This window comes from Chaetodon trifascialis, chromosome 9, assembly GCF_039877785.1.
Source record: "Chaetodon trifascialis isolate fChaTrf1 chromosome 9, fChaTrf1.hap1, whole genome shotgun sequence".
In the NCBI taxonomy this organism is placed as follows: Eukaryota; Metazoa; Chordata; class Actinopteri; order Chaetodontiformes; family Chaetodontidae; genus Chaetodon; species Chaetodon trifascialis.
Genome location: NC_092064.1, coordinates 21511503 through 21529730, shown reverse-complemented (window position 1 = coordinate 21529730; position 18228 = coordinate 21511503). Strand labels below are relative to the sequence as shown.

The window sequence follows — 18228 nt, the reverse complement described above, 5'->3', positions numbered from 1 at the left end:
TTTTTTTTCTGAGGGTGAGGGAGAGACCATCTGTTCCTCAGAACCGAAGTAAAGGCAGCAGCGTTTTGAATTATTCATTTTTCTAACTGTAACACACTGCTACAGACATTTGGTCTTGCTCTAAAAGCTTACCTTATGACTTGATGCAGTGTGTCTTTCCCTCACAGCCAAGGGAAGATAGTAATGGATCCCCAAGGAGAGGGATATGGGAGTTATCTATATCGCTCTGCCTCACTCATTCGCTCAACTTGGGTCTTTCTTCCTTTACACAGGTCTGCCTATGGTCTTATTCTTAGCTTTCCACCAACTATCATTTCTACCTCTGCCACAGTCCTGACTGACACAGAGATTTCCCATTACCATATCACATGGGTGATTGCATCCTTAGTGCACGTGGTGTCTTCTGTGAACATACCCTGCTAAATATATGCTCCCTTTACCAATAGGCAATATGAGGCTTTGCTATTTGCAGATTATACCAAGAACAAATGGATATCAAATTTAGTGATCTGAAAGGAACAGGCTGTTATTTGGAAACATCACGTCTTACTTTCAAAGTCAACCTTCAAAGAGAGATTACCCATGATTTACTGCTTCGCTGCACACAAATTTATCCAACTCACCAAAAGCATCTCTGAAAGAGGATATTTTGCCTTTGGTTTTGCTGCTGTCTGTCCTGTTAGAAAGAGATTATATGTTGTCATGAATGGTAGGTGGTCAGATGGAGAGATAACATCTGTCCTCATCTCCACTTCACAGGGTCCCGGGCACGGTTTGAAGACAGCGCACCTCGGATTGTGGAGGACCCCTCGGATCTGATTGTCTCCAAGGGGGAGCCCGCCACCCTCAACTGCAAGGCAGAGGGTCGACCCACTCCCAGTATAGAGTGGTATAAGGATGGCGAGCGCGTGGAGACGGACAAAGATGACCCCCGCTCTCACCGCATGCTCCTGCCCAGCGGCTCCCTCTTCTTCCTCCGCATCGTCCATGGGCGTCGGAGCAAACCGGATGAGGGCGTCTACACCTGTGTGGCCCGCAACTACCTGGGAGAGGCCATTAGTCGTAATGCTTCACTCGATGTAGCCAGTAAGGCTCTACGTTATTGATCATAGTCCTAAAAGTGTGTGTGTGTGTCTGGGCACGTGTTTTGCCCTACGTGTTGATGTATGTGCAGAAGCTTCACAGTGGTGTCCCAGATCTTTCTGCAGCCGTGTGGCAGCTTTTTGGAGGTCCACTCGAGAGTTGGCTGTGCTTAAAGTAATGATACGAAACAAGCAGACTGTAGGAAGCAAACCTTGGAAAGATGGTGGACATAAATTCATTAACAAGTAGTCTGGCCTGTGGATTTGTCTCTAATTTTAGGCTGCTGTGACAACAACAGTGTGTGTGTGTGTGTGTGTGTGTGTGTGTGTGTGTGTGTGTGTGTGTGTGTTACTGTAGGTGTTTAATTGCAGCTTGAGAGGAGACACCACAGTGAATTTAAACAGTTTAGCTAGTGACTTACTTATGGGACCAATTTAGCAGTCATAAATTTAAGCATGTGACTAATGTATATAGGTAAGATGTAATAATAGCAATGATGTGTGTAGTTAAGTTATTGGCAAACTTATCAACATTTTAATATCACATAGAAGTTCTTCTTTCTGCTAATCTGAAATGACGCTATACACATTTTCTTCTGGTATTTTTTCACCTCTGTCTGATCAGATATGGTGGATGGGTTCTCCTACCAGTCAGTCATGGTGGATCCCAGACTTGGATCGTTTTGGGTTTGCCCTCATTTGGAGTGTCGGACTCAGTATCAGGAGAGAAAATTTTCATCAATGCATCCCTAATTGAAATGAGCACCTCTGTGGCAGAGATCTATGGAGTCTGGCAAGATCAACGTCAATCGGTAGCAGAGTCTCCTGCAACAATCAAAACACTTCAGTTTAACAGAAAAAACATTACCTCAAACACTCGCCTTCATGTCATAGTCGATCTGTAATGCTAGGCTTCTCCCTGCAACAGCTGCAGGGGGACTATTTTCTGTGTTTACTGTCGGCCAGACTCAATGAGAAGTGTTTTAGATGATTTCTGTTAAACTGAAGTGTTTTGGAAAGCTGTGGGAGGCTTGTGCTTCTTGCCCTGATTGGTGTCGCTCTTGTCAGAATTTGAGTTTTCCAAATCAGTGGAGGTGGTGAACGAGGTGTTAGTGTGACTAATGGTCAACAGTGTGAAATAATACCCAGGTTATGTCAGAGTTTCCCTTTAAATGACCTCTGCTTGCCTCGCCTTCATCCACACAGTAGTAATCCACATATGCACTGAAAATTAGAGGTGTAAATTGATCACCAGTTAACTGTCATATCTGGCAAACCATAGCAGCATCTGAGAAACTGAGAATTTTGGCATTTTTGCTTCATCGGTTGTAAAATATACCGTCACTGCTCAGTTATATTGGGAAATGTAATGAGTCGCTGACCTGTGGAGACCCTCTCTTTGGCAGCCAGCTTATCATCATATCAACTGAGCATCCTGTCTGTGTGTAGCAATGCCACATGTGAGCATGCATGTATAGCTGTGTTTCCTTTCTGCAGACGTGTTGTCTGCTGCTGCTGAAGAGTACAGCAGGGGAGTATGAGCTTTCCACCTATCTTTATGAAAGTGCACTGAAGTAAAAAGCTCCCACTAGGAGCCGTGTCTATTATTTTCCCTCTTCGGTCCAAGACACGTGCCATTGTCTTCCTTCCCTCCTAATTGTGCCAGTGTGGCTTGGCCCTTGGCTCGACTCGGCATGAGGAAATGGATTAGCCAGCGGGTTGATTAGGCGTCGGAGCATTAGATTAGCAAGGTCGAACCATCCTCGTTAAAAAACACAAAACAGCAATTTGAGCACAGTCTTATCTTCCACCATATTGAGGCTTCCTTACTGGCAGTGTGTGTACTGTAAGTGCTCATGGCTGGGTGAACTCATCTCGTGTCCAAAAATAGGGACAGCCTCCTCAGATATACTCTATATTGCAAACCATAAGCAGCTGCAACTAATGCAAATATCCAAGCTGGGAGAAGATATGATGCGCACACTGTCATGCTGCCCCTTTTAAATTGTTGATAATGAAATTTAGCATTGTGTGCAGCTGGAGATTACAGTACAGTCATATTGGTAAGGGATGACTCACCTGCAGGCACTGAGTGACTAACAGTATTAATAAGTGCCTGTTTTGTTCTAATCTCACTGCCGCTGGCTCATGAGGGCATATGCCAAGGCAGCATGGTGGTGGTCTTAGACTCCCCCTCCCCTCTGTGTGAGGTTGTGCTGACTGTGGGGTAAGTAGTGACCCAATTAGTTCTGGCAGGGAGGGGAGGAGAAGGGGGGGGTGTATGCAGTGTTAATGAGAGGCCAGTTTTAAGCTGGTGGTCTTGCAGAAATGTTGGAGTGTGTCTTGGTGGTGGCTATGTGTGAAGCAGGAGTCTTAGGGACAACAGGTGGGAGGAGGAGAGCTTTAAAACTCCCACTGAGCAGTAATTAATACAGATCCATCTGTTCCACTGTTAGTACGTCTGCGTAGGGAGCAGGAGTGCTGACACTAACCCGGGTTTAACCACATTAATTACACATTAATTGCCAGTGAATGATGCATAATGTATTGTGCTGCATGACTAAGATTTTTCTCTGCAGTGGGCTCACAGATTTGCACTTCAGTCACTCTCTCTGTGAATTATGGGCACAAGGCCTTATTCTTTTCACTGATCTGGCATTGGTGACAGTTAGCTGGAATTGCCTCTGCTGAGATATATAAATGGGTAGTATGGGTAAGCATGGATGGCAGAGGAGCCAGTGCACAAAACTCTGAAATAGTGTGCATTGTGTGGACCTGCATGTCAAACGTTTTGACAGTTTCTAGATTTCTTGTCAGGGCCTAGGTTTATTTTTCAGCATTGCACTGCTATGAGTGATCTTCTAGTGACCATATGAAATTCTTCGTTAAGGCACTGGTCATACTATCATTTACATTGAAAAAGTCTACTTATTTTACATTTATTTCAGGGATGTAGTGGTTTCTATACACTGTCACTGTCACTGATTTCCATATCCTGTTTTGTTCTTTTTTCTTTACATTGTGGTAAACGTGACACTACTTGATGCTTAGTTATACTCCGAGTCCACAAAAACAAAGACACACAAAACCTGTCTGAACAAAACTCTCAGCTCTAGTGTACAATAGTCTTCCCTTTTTAGGAAATGAATAATGTGGGAACAAAAACTGTCACACCTTAATCGGATTAATGTGATCATAATGACTCTATACTGCCGGCGACGATGAAGCAGTGAACAATGTAAAAAGCTTTGAGGCTTATCAGCGCGGGTGTGTTTTGTTAAACAAGCTGGGGCAAAACCTTGTCTATCTAAAAGCAGACATAAAGCCAAGTCACCTCTTTTGGATTTGTCTGCTTTTGGACACCGATGGAACATTAATTTAGTTTAGCTTGACTTTCTAAGCCAAGCCACCCAATTTTCATATTGCAGGTTTCACCACACATAGTAGGCTATGATACTGTGCTCTGTCCAGTGAGTTTATCCTTACAGCTGTCTTCTCTGCAGAAACAGTAATGAAATCTACATCAAAATGATGTCAAATATCTGTATGCAGTTAAAGACCAATGTCATTGAATCATTGCAGCTAAATGTTAACAACCTGACTCAACTGTATTTGCTGTCTTGAACACACCCCAACCCTCCTGCAAACAAATGACTTGAATCACCCACTCAGTGAAAAATGTTCTTGAACAACACAACACTAATTCAAATGTCTTCTTCTGTCCAGCCAGTTGTCCCAAAACCAGAGTCATTCAGCCATGTGTGACAAAGAGCAGCTGCAAACCCTCACATTTAAGAACCAGTGGATCTTTTTTTCCTCAATCGGCTCTTCAGAAACTAAACAATCACTGGTTGCTTATGTTGAGATATGTTTGTAAATGTAACACAGCTACAGTGTTTCTGACCTGTCAAAGACGATAGCTCGATTGCTGGTGCAGCCGCAAATGGCAAAACCTGTTGCTGGACTCTGCTGTAACATTTTAGCTAAGCTAACTTAATTTGTCCACTTAGCAGTAAAGAGGCAGAGGCATTATCACATTAACCTACTGAAGGTGTGACAGTTTGAGTTCCCTCATCATGTATTTCCCAAGAAGAAAAGGGAGGACACCTGTGGCATACCACTAACTCTCACCCATAACTCACACAAGGTACCAATTATGTGGATATGGATGTGTTTCTCATTAAGCAGAAGGTAATATAGCTACAACAAATGCTGACTTCACCTATGACTCATGGAGGTTTGTGTCAAAACATAAAAAGGATTCAAGCACTTAGATAGATTTCTTTGTTCTGAACAGTCAGTCCCTATTTGCTGCACAGTTGCAGCTGAGGTGATGTTTTTTATGCTCAAATGAATTTTGCGCACCCCAAGGTCCACAAGTTATGTTTTTTGTACAGCTGCTGTTGCTGCCTACTGGAGTAGCTCGTAGTAGGAGCTTGCTTTGCTCGGAAATGCCAGCAGCAGTCATTATTCTGTCTTTTTTTTTTCTTCCCATTTCACTGGAAGCTACCAGTGACCGTCTGACTTGCCTGGCTTTTGAAAAACCAGAATAATGAGACAGTGGGAGTGGACTGAAATCTATTCCTCTCTTCTTCCAAACAGTGTTTTTGGCTCTAAACAAAGCAAGAAACAGGGAGGTGGGGTTTGGGGGGAGCAGTAGTAGTATCTATTTCAAAATCATGAATGTGAATGTCTGCCTGTCTCAGCAAGGAGACGGTCACATGGTGTGGCAGGATTAGAATAAAGTAGGACAAATAAAAAATAAAAGTTGTTTAAAAGGCTTTAGAGCCAGATGTTCCCCTTACTCCTGATGAGGGATTATGAAGGACTCAAACTTCTGGTTGCAGCTTATTTCTCGTCTTCTTCTGCTTTACATTCTCCTTTCAACGGGGAGAATCCTTTGTTATATATCATCCGTGAAGAATCCGGTTTATACGTGTAGTTTAGAGCTGATCTGTACTTGGATGCAAGAAAATAGTTTCACTCTGAAGCTGTGCAATGGTTTGTCAGCAAGAATAATGCAAAATGTGTTGCTTGTATGCACGCTTGTAGCTGAAACACCATCGCATTTGTGGTACGTGGAGGAATTTATAGCCGTGAGTTTTTCATAAAGACTGTTTGCCCTGGAGTCTCTTCTCATCCTCCATCAACACAATCAGACAATGGATGGATTAAAGCAATCTCTCTTCTCTGTAGGCAAAGCCTCCATTAGCTGTGACAGGGCAGTATCATGGCAATGGGATTAGACCACCTCCCTAACGGGTTTACTGCTCTCTGAAATAAAAGAACAATGGGAGCCAGGCAGTGAGTCGTCTCGGGCTCTCAAAAATGTGCACACTTCTGCTGTCCTTTAACCTCTCTGTCCACCCTCCTACCTGTCAGCCGTGAAAACAGCGAGCCCGATAACCATTCACACATCTGTCCGGCCCACGCCGTCTGCTTCCTACATTCACTGTTACCTTCTTTTTAGTACAAAAGCTTTTTTTTCCTGTCTGTCAAACTCGAGTTTCTTTCAATTTGCTGGCGATGTAAATGGTCTGTGAACTGTTAAGTAATTTTCCCCGTGGTAGTTTGATTTTAGCAGAAGTCACAATCACTTAACAATAAAAGCACTGCCAACTATGTGCATTAATCAGCTGTGCATGCAGTACAGAGTGTGGATGTCATACATACCATTTTCTTGTGATTAATCTCCCTTCGTCCCTCTGTTCATTTTTTCAAAAACACTAACAGATGGCCTTTCCGCAGTCCTAGAGCTCCTCTCTGCCAAACACTAATATTGTACAGATAAATGTCACTTAAAAATCAAGTGATGAATATTCTCTGGGAGATTAAATCTCCTAATCTGTATATCCCTGAAATATTAAAGTTATGAAAATGAATGGCTGATCTCGGAATAGCGCCCGGAGAAATCATGATGAAACCACTGAAAGTCATTTAGCCCTGCTTTACCATTATTTAAGCTCACAGGAAGTGCCTTTGGGGAATGTGAGGATTTGTCTCTGCAGAGGCAGGGCCAAACCTCAGCTGCCCTGCAGTAACCACGCTCCCCGTCTGAGCGCAGTGTGGGCGGACAGAAGCGATAGTGCAGGGCCTGGTTTAGGAGATTATTTGGAAGACCTAGTTGTATTCTGTCTGAGAAGTCAAGTTAGGGACAGTAGCCCCTCAGGAGGGTGTGGTTCGTCTTAGTGTTTCTGTGGAGATTGGTCCATTCCACGACGGGATCATCATCACACACAAACATCCGTGGGAAACTCTGTTTGGCGTAGCGAGCTTTAAAGTCGGTGCAAGGAAGGATCACATTAACTTGAACACAGCTTCAAAGAAAATTTTGGAGCTCGTATTTCACACTGTTTGGGGGTAGTGATGTCAGGAATATATTCTGCTCTCTGGCATGTGTTTCAACCCTCAAATGTCCCACTTTCTGTGAGTCTGTGCCCGGGGACTCTGGGTTTCAAATGCTAAAGGTGTGTGCGTGCATGTGTGTTTGTGTCTGTGTGTATTTTTGTCTGTGGGTGTGTGTGCAGTTGAGGGATTAGCTCTCTCCCCATAACTTTTTCACTTCAGTCACCATGGCAGTGAAACAAAGGTCTCTGTGCACCCATCTAACCAGGCCTTACAGACGGAGGTCTAAAAATAATGCAGTGCTTTCAATTAGCCCTTCAGCTCTGCAAAGCATTTGAAATAGGCAGCCAAGTGAACAGGGTCATGGTTATTTGGTGAACAGACCTTTCAGAGGAGTGTGAGTGCCTTTTACTGGTTATAGTCCATGCATGTCTTTGCTGTAGCTCCTGCAGAGGCTCCTTAATTGTCCTGTTTTGTGAGCATCTGCAGGGTGTTTTGCTTTTCTGTGGCAGATGTCCACGCGATATATATATATTCCTGCGAGCTCTCCAAACCCCTGGTCAGGGAAATTCCTGCTTTGTTATCATATAATCACCTGCTCTGTGATGTACAGTGTTTGAGTGTGAATAATGATTATATATCACTGCAGTGTAATGAGACATTTAGTGTCAAAGAGGTAAGAAGGTCTGAATGAGTCAACATTTTATGAAGACCTTCTCACTTTTGCTTGGCTTAAATGTCATGGCATTAAAAAGAAGAAGAAGAAATCCCATCCTCTCACTTGCTGGAGAGAGTACATTTCCACTTCATTACAATAAAATTCAGTTTAAGAAAGCATGTATGATTGATGAACTCATTTCATGCACCGAGTTAAAGAAAAGGGTGTATAATGTACGGATTGACTGATGTCCACTTCAGACCTGACAGAAAAAAAAACTGTCTGCTGCTGTACTGGAATATTCATAACCATTTACCCAAGACAATTACAGCCATCGAACTAGAGTGAGGAATGATTTTCCGTCTTTAAATAGCTGCAATAAAGCCATTTCAGACGAGATTTTATTCGAGTGGGCCTGAATATTGATGTTGCGTTTAAAGGCCAGGGCTGCCATGTTGACGTAGACGTACTGGGGGATAATTAATGTGGCATAGATTTAGTAATTGCCTTGGAATTAACTGAGCACAAATTGATTTAAGGTGGATTACAGTAATGGTACTAAATCCTAATGAGTAAAGACTAACTGAGATTACACCAATTGATCTTCCACTAGTTACACTACCTGTAAAGCTTTCTGTTAGCACTGAAAATGTGCAGTTTACAGTGATAATGCTGCAAATTTATAATTCAAAATTTCCAATTTTGAAACAATGGATGTTGGGTAAAATGCCACTAGCAGATTGAATCAACTGTAGCTAGCTTGTTAGCATAAGATAATGCTAACCAGCTAACAAAAGAGACAGCATTGCGCATTTCAGGGTAAAGATAGCCCCACTATATACAAAATGTACTTAAAATGTGAAAAAACAAGCACTTGCAGTTGGGGTGCTTATGAGGTTTGCATTTAAAAAAAGGGCGGGAAGTATGTGCTCTTGAATCTTGCACAGGTCAAATAGCAGGGATTTCATGCAGTATGGCATGTTAATTTCAGTCACCGTTAACTTGAAAGGTATGTCATTCATCTAATTTAATGAATTAGTTGGTTGATAATCAGGGTTAGAGTATCTCACTCCAAGCTGAAGTCAACGATTGGCAACCCTGTGCTAACATTACTTGTAACATAGTGCTAACTTGATGATGTCTCAGTTTGGTTGGAGTGTAAATTTTCTTCAAACCAAATGCTTTGCGGGAAAGTTTACACTTTGATTACTGGAAAATTTGATTTTGCAGCTAACTCCCTCTTTTGTTAAGATAAACTGTAACCCTGCAAAATGCCTCTTGCCTTTGGAATTAACGCTAGGCTGTAGGCAGTAAACTAGCTTGACAGACATGCTAACGTTTGCAGCTTACATTGGCTTACATTAGAGCAGATAAACTCAGTCATGCTACTGTATGTTTGACTTTGGAAAGGCTAAAAAAAAAGACCCACCCAAATTCTTGCTTGACAGGCGTGCTGTGCCTAATGCTAAACTATGATTGGACAGTTGCTTTTTGGGGGTGGGGTTTGTGATTACTTGGTTGTTATTTGAGAATTATTTGAGAAGTGTCGTGAATGTTGGGTCTCTTGCCATGGATTGTAAAAGCAGATGATCTTTCATCTTTGAATCTGTGATAGATCACTAAAATATTCATGAAAGTGTAAAAGGAGATTGTATTGATTATGCCGGAATAATACACTTTGGTGGAGAAAAAAGGCTGTAGGCTGTAGCTACAGGATGTGGTCCAGCATGACGAGTGTGTGTGTGTGTGTGTGTGTGTGTGTGTGTGTGTGTGTGTGTGTGTGTGTGTGTGTGTGTGTGTGTGTGTGTGTGTGTGTGTGTTTGAAAATGTAAGCCTGTCAGTGTCCGAGTATGAGTTTCCATTGTGCAGGAGGTCTCATGAGAAGGCTCCAATTCACAGTTCACACTGAGTCTTTCATCTGTCAATCATAGCAGAAGATTAGAAGATATCAAAGGTCGCGGTGTCAAAGTCATCTCATCCTGTCATCATCGACAGGGTGGCGAGAGTGCAAACTCCAGGGGTGACACGAGGATAGGCTTTTCTCCCTCAGTGCTGATTTTGTTGGAGATTTGTAAGATCGCGTTTTGAATCAGAGACACAATCCTTTCATTAATGCAGAGGCCACTTTTTTCTCCGTCACACATGGGCTAAATTATGAATGCGCTGTTATTTGTTTACTCCATGTTGGACTGAGAGATGTGCATTATTCATCTGCTCTGACAGGAGACAGCAGAGTAGGACACAGTCCTGGTAAAAACATTAAAAGAGAGAGCACAGTCTAACAAGGACGTTGCCAGGGATTTGAGCAGTCATGCACATGCAAACACAATAATCGACTTTCTCTCAATAAGCTTGTTTTCAGCCAACCCTCAGCAAGAAGATGGTTCACTCAAGAAAACAAGTCCAAATGATATCCAAGATAAATTGGTGTTTCTTTTTATTACAGCAGTCATGTGTCTGTGCTGCTGCTCACCGATCTGTTGGTCTGATTTCCAGCTTTTACTTAAAACGCACCAGACAGACAAGGCTTCTTAAGCTAATTAGATTCCTTTGTTTTTTCCTCTTCTAGTCCTGAGAGATGATTTCCGGCAGGCCCCGAGTGATGTGGTGGTGGCCGCTGGAGAGCCTGCTGTGTTAGAGTGCGTGCCTCCACGTGGTCACCCTGAGCCCACCGTGTCCTGGAAACGCAACAACGTCCGAGTCAGCACCAAGGATGATCGCATCTCGGTGAGTTCAGCTTAAACACTGAGCAAGGACAGAACAAGGCGAGTTCCCATTTCAAAATAAAAGCAGCTATTACCCTCTTAGGACTAGATGTGTATGCATCCATGACTGAAATTAGTCCCAAAGAAATGCCCTATTTACTCCTTTTAAACTAAACTACAGTGCCTTTTCAAAAATGAAAGTATGCTAGAGTATGTACGTGCATGTCTTCCACAGGAACACATGACCTTGTAGCTGAAAGCAGAGCTTTTTCATAAACCAGATATTGGTTACGAACATTCAGCAGTGCAGGAGAATGGCATAGGTGCATTCAGAGACACGTTTACTTTCAATAGACCATAATTCAGTGTGGACTCCTTGGTTTTCTATGGACTGAAGAATGGCTCGGATTCTGCTGTCACTTTTGTTCTGTCCTCTCATGTGTAAAATCAACAGCTGGACATTATCTCTGGTGGTGTTTGAAAGCTTTTTTTTTTTAAACGTAGGAACTGACGTGCTCAAACTGGTGAAGGACAGTGTTTACATCAGTAGTAAAAGCAGTGGAGGACGAAGTATTCATGTCTTTTATCTAAGGGAAACTGACAACACTGTCAGAACAGAGAATAAAGATTCTCCATTACAAGCTAAATTCCTGCATTGAAAATATGACTTAAGTCAAGTATTGAAATATTACTTTCTAAGTGTGCTCAAACTATCAAAACTAAAAGTCAGAAACAAAATTGACCGCTTGAGTGAGTGTTACAGTGTTAAATATTGTATTGTTAGGTTGGTACTGCCGATGAAGTTTAAGCAGCTTTGTACTGATATGATCTGCATGGAAAATCTTAACCTTGAAATAGTTCTGTACAACATTTATTATAGTGAAATAGAAGTAGAAAGTATAGAAATTTGAGGTACTTTAGTATTTCTAAGTGCAATACTTGAGTAAATGTACTTAGTTACATTCCACCACAATGCTGAAGTGTAACAGAACGACTCTCACAGGGCCTGAATATGAGGGATTATTGATTTATACCAAGAGTTTCCAAATGTGGATTATTTTTCCATTATAGGCTGTGATGATAACCCTGAGTCGTATCTATCTGCTGTCTTCACTCAGGGCACCATGAAGACTAATCTCTTGAGCTGTCACTGTGCTGTTTTTCAGATGCGTGGGGGTAAACTAATGATCTCTCACACCAGGAAGAATGATGCTGGCATGTATGTTTGTGTGGGCTCAAATATGGTTGGAGAGAGGGACAGTGACCCTGCAGAGCTGGTGGTGTACGGTGAGTTTCTGATGCAGTAAGTGAGTCCTTTAAGGGACATAAGCAGGAGACCTCTGAGACCTTTCCTCTTCCTGCAGAGCGTCCTGTGTTGGTAAGGAGGCCAGTGAACCAGGTGGTGATGGAGGAAGAGACCGTCGACTTCCTGTGTGAGGTTCATGGAGATCCCGCCCCCACTATCCGATGGCGGCGAGAGGAAGGAGAGCTTCCCCGTGGGAGGTGAGGGTGACGAGCACGAGCACTGACCCACAGAGAGTCAGACTGGTGATGCACACACAGCATCTTATGAGGCTGAATAAGAAATACAGCTTTACCAGAGACGAGCCGTGTATTGGATTATTCACTCATGTGACCCAGAAAACATATGTGGAGTAATTGTTCATTAATTCATGTCTGTCTATCACTCTGCTAATATGAATTCATAAATGGAAGAGACCAAAAAGGCTTCATTAGTTGGCAGAATCCTCTTGTGACTAGATTCATCCTTTTCCCCATTTAAACTCAATATAATGTATATTTAGCTAAGCCTATTAAAAAATACAATTTTTTCAATTTCCAACATTATATTACCCTAAAACTTAATTATTAAAAACTACAAAAAATCATTCTTACATAAACCTAATCACTTATACTGAGTCCCAAACAGCCAGACCAGTAGGACACATTCACTGTAGTTGCTTTATCTCGTTATTTGTTCTGCAAAATGATGACCAACATATCTGACGTATTATAAGTAGTTTATTATTATTTATCATTATTATTATACAGTGTTGAAGGGCTCTATCTTGGAGGTAGATTTTGCTATCTTTGGACAGAGGCTAGATGTTTCCCCCTGTTTTTAAGCCCTTATGCTAAGCTAAGCTGCTTCTGTCTCATGCAAATTTAGCAAAGAGACAAGCGAGCGGTATCAGTCTTCTCATCGCTCTTCTCACACATCAAAAAAATGTGAACATGTCTGTGCATTAAATATGATGCTACTGCCAGCAGGCAGTTAGCTTAGCTTAGCATAAAGGAATAATGGATGATAGAGATAAATAGCAACTGCACTGAATATTATACTATTGTGGTAACATCCACGTCCATAAATGTATCATCTGTACAACTGATGTGAAGATCTGGCTGTTTCACTGTATTATGTTCATCTGTAAGTATAAAAAAGGTAGTTTGCACAGACTTACTGTACAAGAAGGACCTGTAGAAGACAGTACAACAGACTGGTGGTGACTCCAGTGTTTGCGTTTATTTGTCCATTTTGAGAAAAGGTATGATGAAGGTGTGATGATGAGAAATTTCTGCAATGCTTGTTTTGCCTATTTGTAAAGAGGTACATTATATTCTGTTTTTCATCTTTTTCTTGTTTTTTTTTTAATCTTTTACTTCTGGGAGTCTATGAAATAAAGTTAATTTTACGTTGATCTGATTCATTGCATCCCGTGCACAGACGAAGACAGCTGAATTGCCTTTTAGTACGGTGGTTGTATCTGGTAATTTAGATAATTCTGCTCTGCAAAGTCCATCTTAACATCATATTTAATCTACTGTTAAGAGATAAAAATGTTTCCCGAGTCCTAATTCCTCCACCGAGTGAAAAACTGATTTACAACTGTTTCAAGAGTTTTCCTGGATCCAGTAACAATACCTAAAGCAGATAACACAGGCACATTGTTCACTCGTTAAAAGATAGTGTCACCTGATTGGCAAAAAAAAACCCCTGCAAAAGGTTGATTGACAAGTGAACAAATGACATTATCCTGCACAACTGGCAGATATGCTCTGCTTTGTGTAACGTCAGATTAGTATGCTCGTTTTCTTTTGCCACGCATCTCTGTTAGATCTTCCATTATCTCTGTTTTTCTCATTTCCAGGTTTGAAATCCGCAACGGCAACAGCCTCCGTTTGTTCCGCGTGAAAGAGCAGGATGAAGGGACGTATACCTGCACATCTGAGAACAGTGTGGGCAAGACAGAGGCCTCAGCCATGTTGCAGGTCCACGGTAAGAAACACATCATGCATATTGTATTTGCACACACACACACACACACACACACACACACACACACACACACACACACACACACATACTTAGGGATGCATAAAAAATGTTTCATACCTAGAGCCATCTTCATGCATAAGGTGACATCCAGTCACATGGCAACAGTATCATGCAAATTTCCATTTCCTGTCCAATGCTCTGTGTTTTTATATTAGTGTATCTTTGTGAGTCCCCGTCCAGCGGTGCTGCCAGGAGCTTATGCTAAACCGTATGGATTACGCCATTTGACAGATGTTTGGTAGATGCGTGCTTTAACTCACTGCCAGAGAGCAGTCCCAGTATTAATAAGACATGACTCTCTCCCTCTCTCTTCCTGTCTCTTTATCTCCCTCCTCTCGCCTCTTCGCTCGCTCTGTGCCCTTTTTCTTTCTGTCTGTGGGTCTTCGTTTAAATAGTCTCAGACGACTTCCTCCACTAATGCTTTTATCAGTGTAAATGAAATCCAGCCGAGCAGTTTTCCATTCACTCTGCCTCTTTGTGTTTTTTTTTTTTTTTTTTTGGCTCTTTTCCATGCTATCGCTGGTTTTGTTTTGTAGCTCAGTCTTTCATCCATCTCATTAATTTTCCATCTCTCTCCATTATGTTTCAAACCCTATCATCATTCCAGTCGGCGCGTTCAGTAAGTTCACCTTACATCTAATTCTTCTCTAAAAAACGCATTTGTGTTATGCTAATTTATTTTGTGCTCTTTTCTGTATGGTATCCTTAATGGTTTTTAAATCAACAATGAATGCCTAACGGTGTAAATAACTTCCTCCATTAGGGACTGAGTTGTTGACAACATGCCTGTTGCTGCAGTCAGGCATTAAGTAAGCCTCAGACACAGTGACTTAATGTACAGCAGATTAAGGGCTCCTATCAAACCCACATCTGCTGTGTAGAGGAGAGTGTGTCAGGAAGCTGTGATACCATGTAAATCCCTCTCTCATTTGCAGCTACAGTAGTTCCAAATGCAGCTGCAAGGTTTTTAATTACAACTCAGTGGTGGTCCTCACTTTGAAATAAGGACATAGTACAGATTATTAAAGGGGTACTCCAGACGTTTAGAGCAGCTCAGAGTAAAAACAAGATGAAACACTGGATGCTACATCTCTCATAATGCAACAGAAATTCGGTGTAACACATTTTTAGCTTTGTCAAAATAACCCTGATGACTTCACTATGACATCATCAAGATTATTTTCTCGTTAAATTAGTGGACTGCCCCCTTAAATAATAGTATCAGTAATAGTTGTAGTCATAGTTGTAGCCTCTCCTGTGTTGATTTTTCTGTTTTAATATCATTCATATTTTCTTCCATCCTTTATATATAATTTATATAATTCAACCTTTTTTTAAGCAGGAAAACCGCTGAGATTAAAATTTTTATTTCTGTTGTGTCCTGTCCAAAACCCAAACGACACCTGATAAGACTAGAAAACAGCCAGGACGTTTCATATTCAGGGCGAACCCAGGCTGAACAAGCCAGTGCTACACTTCATTGTTTTTCCTGATATTTTTTGAAAACTATCCAGTAATAATAACCGTTTAACATAACCAGCCTGTATTTCATATCCATGATACACAAGTCACTAAAATCTACAATGACAAAGACCCAGACACACAAATCCATGTTGTCCACCAGAAAGTGGAGACCAGTACTCTCAGATATTCAAATGCAGGTGTTGAACAAACAGCATAAAAGCAGAAAATCAGATACAGCGCCCATACAGAGTGATCCTTCCCGCTATAGGCACCATCTGTCCAATTGGGAAAAAAAGCCCAAAGCCCCTTTCTCCATTAAGAATATCTCCTCTCCCCGACGGTCTATACAGTATTTAGCTTGCTCATCCGAAGCTGTCTTACAGCAGCTGCTAGACTTCTAAAATTGGACGTAACAGCATTCGACACGTACAGTAAATCAAAAGACAATAACACATCAGATTTGTTGATTACATGATGTTGATTAAGAGTGTGAGACGTCTTCTGTGTTTGGGAACATGCTCTTAGTGAGAACGTTACAACACACCACAAATGAGTCAGATCTCCTCTGCGCTGAGCCAAATATGTGTTTGCATGCTCTGTATGTGTGTGTGTGTGTGTGTGTGTGTGTGTGTGTGTGTGTGTGTGTGTGTGTGTGTGTGTGTGTGTGTGTGCGCATATGTGCCACGCAGAGATTTGTAGAAGAGGATGAATCCAGGCTTGAGAGGCTTCTCATCCGACGGGAGGCGAGAGCCAATTATTCAGGGGGGAGGTAGAAGGCGGTGGTCAGTGTAAATCTACAGAGGATGTGATGATGTGGCTAACGCAATGATCTGACCCAAGCTGGAAATTGGCAGCTCTGCCCAGACCTTTCCCAAAATAACCGCGTAAATGTCATCAGACCAGCGCTGCCGTATGCTGTGATGATTTGTTTCTTTCTTCAGAGGACACAGAGGTGATGTGTCTCATTAAAGATAAGAGGCCGATGAGTGTGTAGCGCCGGATCAAAAAGCTCTTAAGGTTAAGGAGACAACTCTTAAATCTTACTTCTTCGGAGTTGACGAGTGCTGTATCAGTGCAGAGCGGGGTTAAAAGCAGTGGCGGAAAGTAATTAAATATACTCAGGAACTGTACATAAGTGCAGTTTTGAGATACTTTACTCGATCTGACAGCTGCAGATTACTAAAAAACATATGAGCTTATGAGATTCAGTGCATTGTTATGTATTAAACCAGTGGCTCCTCTCTTATAAAAAAGCAGCGTTTAGTTGGGGATTTGTCCTCTGAACTTTTCAGATGGTTTAATATAAATAGCAATAGATTGTGGTTTGGATGAAATATTTCCTGAAAAATGATCATGAGCGAAAAGTCCTTTTTTTATCATCTCGCAACACTTCGGACCCTCAGGTTGGGAACCACTCGGCCAACTGTGTATGAATTAGGTAGAGATAAAACTATCTCTACCTCGTGACTATTTCACGTTGTTCACACATTAAATCATAAATAAACATGCCCATACCTCCACACAGCCCTGTGGGAAGGTGCCTCATTGTTGGATTTTATGTGCATGCAGCCATGCTTCATCCTGTCCTCTGTGGCCTCTCTGCTCTGTGTGTGTGCAGATGTGTTTTACTCAGGTTGGCGGGACATAAATCTGTTTACACAGTCACATCGCGGGGACTCGCCTTCCCTATGGGGAGGCAACACAAGCCACCACAGTGTAAATCATTAAAATTTAAGGTGAAGACTTGAGTTAAAGTTAGGGCGAGGTATGAAAGGTAATACTTCTGTGCTTTTACCTCAGGAGGATTCTGAATTTAGGACTTTTACGGTGGAAATAGTTTTAAATATGTTCATGTTTTAATGAGCAGTCACACTCCTTCTCCTCCTCCAGTACCACCTCAGATTGCCACGAAGCCCCGAGACCAGATTGCCACCCAGGGAAGGAGCATCACTTTCCAATGTGGCACCACAGGAAACCCTCCACCTGCCATCTTCTGGCAGAAAGAGGGCAGCCAGGTAAGAGGCCGGAGCAGAGAACAATAGCTCTTCTAATGCAGCAACTCAGACATCCAGTACAATAAATTCCTGTTTACAAATCACCGAATGAGTACACATGAATACATTTGCTATCTAATAACAAGCCTCAAGTTGATACTTAGTGAATGTGTGGTTTGGGGATTTTTCAAAACCTTACTCATGCTGTATTGTTTCATCATATATCAGCGAGCAGAGTTTCACACCTTCTTTGTTCTAAAGGCGAGAAAGACTCACCGCAACATGAACAGGTTTTTGTCTGATTTAATCATACTTTTTCTGACACTTTTTTTTCTTTTGGTTTGCCCACACTCTTCAAGACACATTATTCAAAGCGAAACGGGCGGGAGGCGAACAAGAGAGCGCAGCACATTTGCATTTGGCTCAGAGATATGAGTAGAGACAAAGTGTTGGAAGGCATTGCGGTATTGCGTTGGCGGGAAATGTTTCTCCTGCTTGCGACCGCAGTCTAAGAGAGTTATTGGGATGAAGAAGTATAAAGGAAGGAGGGAGAGGTGGCAGGAAGTACACCAGGTGTGGAAACTGCTTCTTCAGGGCAAACCTGCAGACAAACACTGTCCTCCTTCCACATTGTACACAACTA

At 42.0% G+C, this 18228-nt stretch overlaps 1 protein-coding gene across 3 annotated transcripts in view; it reads left to right on the top strand.

The window, feature by feature from the left end:
• LOC139336158 (roundabout homolog 2) overlaps nt 1-18228 on the top strand; it is a 48541-nt gene that overhangs the window by 8708 nt on the left and 21605 nt on the right. For all 3 annotated transcript variants that reach the window (XM_070970097.1, XM_070970098.1, XM_070970095.1), the window contains exons 2-7: nt 760-1086; nt 10655-10812; nt 11957-12077; nt 12155-12293; nt 13940-14067; nt 17482-17606. In XM_070970097.1, coding sequence (XP_070826198.1) covers nt 760-1086; nt 10655-10812; nt 11957-12077; nt 12155-12293; nt 13940-14067; nt 17482-17606 — 998 coding nt within the window. The remainder of the gene's footprint in view (nt 1-759; nt 1087-10654; nt 10813-11956; nt 12078-12154; nt 12294-13939; nt 14068-17481; nt 17607-18228) is intronic.